General features: G+C 29.3%; 1 protein-coding gene across 1 annotated transcript in view; it reads right to left on the bottom strand.

The window, feature by feature from the left end:
* Positions 1 to 1,544: 1,544 nt before the first annotated feature.
* LOC106868340 (RNA-binding protein Pasilla) overlaps positions 1,545 to 6,020 on the bottom strand; it is a 41,066-nt gene continuing 36,590 nt past the window's right edge. The window contains exons 5-6 of the mRNA XM_052973476.1: positions 5,775 to 5,950; positions 1,545 to 5,088 (exon numbers count right to left, since the gene is read on the bottom strand). Coding sequence (XP_052829436.1) covers positions 3,923 to 5,088; positions 5,775 to 5,950 — 1,342 coding nt within the window. The 3' untranslated portion in view covers positions 1,545 to 3,922. The remainder of the gene's footprint in view (positions 5,089 to 5,774; positions 5,951 to 6,020) is intronic.

The following is a 6,020-nucleotide window of genomic DNA, read 5'->3' as shown; positions in this document are numbered from 1 at the left end:
CATCATTCTTTATAATTCCAGATATCTCTGCTGACCATAAAAATGGAAGAAAAAGGTGCAGCCATTCTTGGAACTGTAAATGCCCCCTAAAACAAAATAATCAAATAATGAAATGATAATTTAAAAAATATATCAGATTTTAAAGGGATAGGAAAAATGAAAGAGGGGTACAAATGTATGTGTGTGAGTGTGTGTATGTATATGTAAAATATGCATGTGTGTATATGTATATACAAATGATATACATATCCCTTAGGTGATAACACAAAGCCTCTATGATTCAAACAATGACTCTGCAATTTAAAATAAATAGATGGAAAATTAATAATTGCCTTTGAAGTGTTTAGTATTGTAAATGTTTTGTTTTCCTCTTTCACTTTAGATATTTTCAAGCCATACCTCAAAAAATAAAATTTTACATTAAATTGTTGCATAAGCAAATCTATAATAATAATAATAATAATAATAGACTAGGACTATATATCTTAACCATTTCCAATATTAAGGCAAATATTTGCATAGAGTTTACTTTGCAAAATGTAATTTCTAATTAAATAAAATGTGCTAATATGCAAAAAATGTAACAACTAGATAGTTCAGTGATTAGCCTTAGTAAATATACTGATAGAATGGGGTGTAACATCAAACTATCTAATTAAATGAAACCAAATATCATATACTTATAGTTTCAATGAAATATTGTCATGGTTTAGAAGATAAAATAGCATTAATATAGTACAATCATGATGATGTAATTGCACAAATAAAATGGAAAGTTCAAAATTGATTGCATATTTAGAAAGCTGTGAAAATAGTGTATTCATAACTACTTTTAAGATTAAAATATTAAGATTCAGAAGAAAACACCTAAAGATAATTGCATTAAAATGCCTTTTGTCACATTGTTTCCTTAATTAAATTCTCAAAAAATATGTATGCAACATGAAAAGGAAGAGTATAAATCTACTGACACATGACTAACTATTAATCATTTCATATACAATTATTAAATAAAATGCTGTGAAGATTACACTCACGAATAAATATTGATAGCAAAATAATAGAGAGAAAATTAACTATGTAACCTAAGCTAAAGGATTCACTTAAAACCCTAATGAAATGAGACACCTTGCTAAAAGACAGAGACTAACACACACACAAAATGTGCTTTAAAAAAATTGTCAGAAATAATTAAAATATTTTCAATATCTAATACAAGTACAAGACTATTATAGAGTAAAGTTTCTCTCAAACAAGATTTAAATTAGAGCTATTTAGAAGCATGTGTAACTTAAAGTATTTTATGGAGTAAATATTTTAAATTCTGCGAATGAATTACAAACATTAAAGGATGGTTTTATTTTGTGTGTGTGTATGTGTGGAGCTACTAGAAACTAGTACATTACAAAACAGGGCAACAGTATTGAAAACTATAATCACTGAATCACTGTAACATTGCAACAAGATATATATATATATACATATATTATATACATATAAATATATATATTTTAATATTAAAATCTATAACAATTGAACTGAAATTTAGAGACTAAAACATTTTAATGAGGAAAATATAAATCAAATAATGAGATGTTTAGAAATTAGAAGTTATTTATGCAAGGAAAAGGTTGATATAACCAATATAAATACATGGATATAAATAGGTATAAATAGAGTTTAGAGATAGATATGTGGAGATTTTATGGAATCTATAGGGTGAAAAATTGCTTTAATAGAATTAAGATGATTTTGATTTCTCATTACATAGGTGCTCTGAAATACGAGTTAATAAATCATTGATATAATAAACATAGGTTATTAGGAAAATAAAAAGAGAATGATTTTTTTTTTTTTACATTTTATCTTCATATTTTTTTTTTCTTTTTTGTCTTTTTTTGTTATTTTTCTTTTTGCAAAATGAAACAATAATGAATGTATAATGTTATAATCAGGTATAACCATCTTTCTTGCTCAAGATTTCTTTTTCATCTTAGGCCAACCTACATATTTTGATACTTGATGAGAAGTATCAGTGAAAGACAAATTTTGACCTAAGCACTGAAAAGTTAATTCTATTTTGGTTCAATAAAACAGTTTTTAAAGCTGCTTGAAGAGACTGCAACAGATATTTCAATACCACATTCCATTTTCATAATATTCAGGGAAGCCTCTGTGAATCAAAAAGAAAATAACAGAAATAGTCACTTTGTCTTTCCAACTACCAGAAATTCAAATTAAGCCAACCTTTTCACTATAAGATGTAAGATTTATCAGAATACATTAAACTCAGCCACAAACATGTTTATGACAATCAGATAAAAATTGATGATTTTCTGTAGTGAGAATATGGCAATCAGATAGCTATTGAATAAATTATGTAAAATCTAGAAACATTTAAAAAATATAGAAATAAATGCCTCAATTAGCTAACAAATTTGACCTGAACATTAAAGTTATGATTTCCATTTGAAAAAAAAAATAAATAAATAAAACCAAAACGTTCTTAATCGATTTTAGAACATACTGATGATTAGATATCCAGATTAAATGTATCTTATTTCTAGAATATGAATACGATGAGTGTAACATTTTAAATAGATTTTTTTCAATTTTTGAAATTTTTGATTTTTTAAAAATATTTTCAAAGCATTAAATTAATATAAATAAAAACTCAAAAGATATAATCAAAAAACTGTGCGTGCACATTTATGTATGTATGTATGTATACACATATACACATATATATACACACACAAACATATACAAATATATACACACAATGCACAAGACACACACACAATCACACAGTTCATGAAAATATCCATATTTAAAACATCTAAATCCATGATAGCATGGAAAACAGACGTAAAAAATAACAATTAAACACATAAACACATTCATACACATATATACATTTATATATATATACACACAAAACGTAACACTAAAAAAGCTCATTAACATAGGCATTTCAATTTTCCCCACCTTGAGAAGATATATATATATGTGTGTGTGTATGTAATTGTATATGGATGTATGTATGCATGTGATACTAAACACTTCTGAGGCTGTATGGGATTCATTTAGAGCATTTGAAATTTAATTTATAAATGAATTATATACTGAATGAATTTGATGAAAAAATAAAGAAAAAAAGGTTAGCTTTCATCTTGTTATATCTAGAAATTGGAGAGGCAATGTATTTAAGTTTTCTATTCCTTTTTCCAAGCTGTGGAAAGAGGAAAAATGATTTTTGATATATACATATATATATTATATATGTGTATATATATATATATATATATATATATATATATATATATATATATATATATATATATATATATATATATATATATATATATACATACACACACACACACACACACACATATATATATATATATATACACACACACACACACATATTCACACAAATACACAAAAGTGTATGAGTGTAGTATATACATACATATATACTCGCACCTATATGTGTATACACACATGTATGTACATGGTGTGCTTCTTTGAATATGTATGCATGCACACTTGTGTATGTGTGCCTGTGCATATATGTGTGTGTGTATATATATATATATATATATATATATATATATATATACACACATACATATATATATATACATACATACATATATATACATACATATATATATATACACACATATATATATTTATTTTGTTTGAATTATATTTATGGTTAGGATTCGGGATGGGTTTAATTTGATTTTAAAAAATATAAAATAAAATAAATAAAAATGTTTAAATGAAAGTGGGAGAAGTTAAGAAAAAAAAAAGAGGAATGGGTGAGAGTGAGGGAGAGAGGATTTAAGAAAAAAAAAGAAAAAGAAAGAAAAAGGGGGAATTTCCGTGCAATGAAATGGCGGGAGAGGGTACCCTAACGGGTAGAAGCTTGACGAGCCCTCTTCATTTCCTCTTGCTGGAGGCGCCGCTGGATAAATAACTGGGCTTTGGAAATGTTGTTAGGAGTACCAGTTATGGTGACAACACGATTACGGGTACCAGGTACATAGACTCCTTTTTTTGAAATCTGAATGTTGGTGCCCGTGAACTGTTGTATTTCCACGATGCCTTTCCCGCCAGGTCCCAGGATAGCTCCAACAATTGTCTCCGGAACCTCCATCTCTTGCTTAGTTGCCGGGGCTGATTTGTCATCAGCAGGGCTATAGATGCCAGTTCCGAGGCCAAAAGAATTTTGATTAACATTAGGAGACCTGTCGCCAGCTATGCTTGGAGTTCCAGTGAACCCAGGATTGCTGGGATAATTAGCAGCATTGCCAAATGAATCATTGAGCATTGGACTTCCCCCATATCTTTCGTTGCCAATACTAGGAGAGGAATTACTGAAAAGACTAGAGTTGGCTCCAGTGGAGCCTGAACTTCCTAATCCGGATGACCCACTGCCAACTGGACCAAAAAGGCTACCAGCACTGTTAGTACTGGTGGTAGTGTTAAAGAAAGGGCTGCTCACACTTGTGGTTGAAGTTGTACTACTTGACATCATGCTAGAGCCTTGCAAGCCAGATGAATTAAGATTCAGTCCTGTTCCTAGACCGCTTCCAGTTCCTAAGTTTGCCAAATTATTCAAACTGCCCATTCCTAAACCCATACTAGCTAATATACCATAGCTAGCTAAAGTGTTCATGGCAGTACTTATTTCTTCGGTTGCTTGATCTGAAAATCCATTTCCTCGCAGAGTTATTTTTATGTTATCCAAAGCTGTACTGTTAATGCTATTACTAGTGCCACCACTTAAAGCTGCATTCAAGTTCAGATTCGTCATGCTAGCTCCTATATTGTTTCCAAAGGCATTTCCATTAAAACCAAAACCAAAAGCACCAAAGTTATTATTAGCTAATCCTATCTCTGTACTTCTGTTTTGTATATAGTCCGTGTTAGCGAAAGGGGACCCGGTAGGATTAGCACTGGCCACTGGTCCTGTGTAATCTGCATAACTGATATTTGGACAGCTTCCACTTTGAGGATCTTCAACAATCTTCTGTAATATCATGTCAACAGCTCTTCTGTTAGACTCAACATCACCTGCAAAACAAAGATTGAGAAAGAAAAAAAAAATGGAAAAAACAGTTTAGACTAACTAAAATTTAGGAAAAAGTATAAACGAAAACTACCTTATTTACAATAATTTTCTAAACAATGAATGTAGTAACATTTCAGTCAAGTTACAAAAATAGCTCCTAAATATTTTTATTAAATGTTTAGTGTGTAGACCTATATTATCTATTTTAGTAAGTCAGGGTGACAAGAAATATTCAGCAGCATCAAATGAAGAGTCCAGAACAGATAAATTTCTTAGAAATTCATAATTTACCCGTCAACACCCCATTAAATATTTAAATTTAGAATGGTTTATAAATTTTAGTGATAAATATACCAAAGTCATTTGCAATATAAATATAGTAAATAGGCTTATGGCAACTAAATAACAAATGCAATGTAATTTGTAAAAAGAAAAGAGTCCAACTTTATTATTGATGAATGGTCACTAGTATAAATCTGCCCAAGACAACAAATCATCAAGTTCACAATGTTTGAAATCAAAACACTACAGCAAAACACTTAGCTTTCAAAATGTCAAACATTTTCATAATACATGCACAAAATTTAAAATAAATGCAACACAAGAGAACATGTTTACTAGTCACAAATTCAGTTTCAAACAATAATTCAAAATACAATAAACACACTAAAAACAAGGCTGCACTCACCTGCAACTGTTACACAGCGTTCTGGCAAATTTGTTTCTTTTGACTTTTGAGATATCTGCACATACGCTCCACTTTCCTCCTTAATTTGTTTTATATAAATGCCACCTTTACCAATTATCATTCCTGCAGTACTATTAGGGACTAAGATTTTCACCTGAAAACATTGGTAAAACAACAATTAATAATTAAAAACAAACATGGAGCATTGGACAATAAATACATAAATAGCTTTAATTTTGATTCAGT

This window comes from Octopus bimaculoides, chromosome 16, assembly GCF_001194135.2.
Source record: "Octopus bimaculoides isolate UCB-OBI-ISO-001 chromosome 16, ASM119413v2, whole genome shotgun sequence".
Classification (NCBI taxonomy): domain Eukaryota; kingdom Metazoa; phylum Mollusca; class Cephalopoda; order Octopoda; family Octopodidae; genus Octopus; species Octopus bimaculoides.
This window is presented reverse-complemented; position numbering and strand designations above follow the sequence as displayed.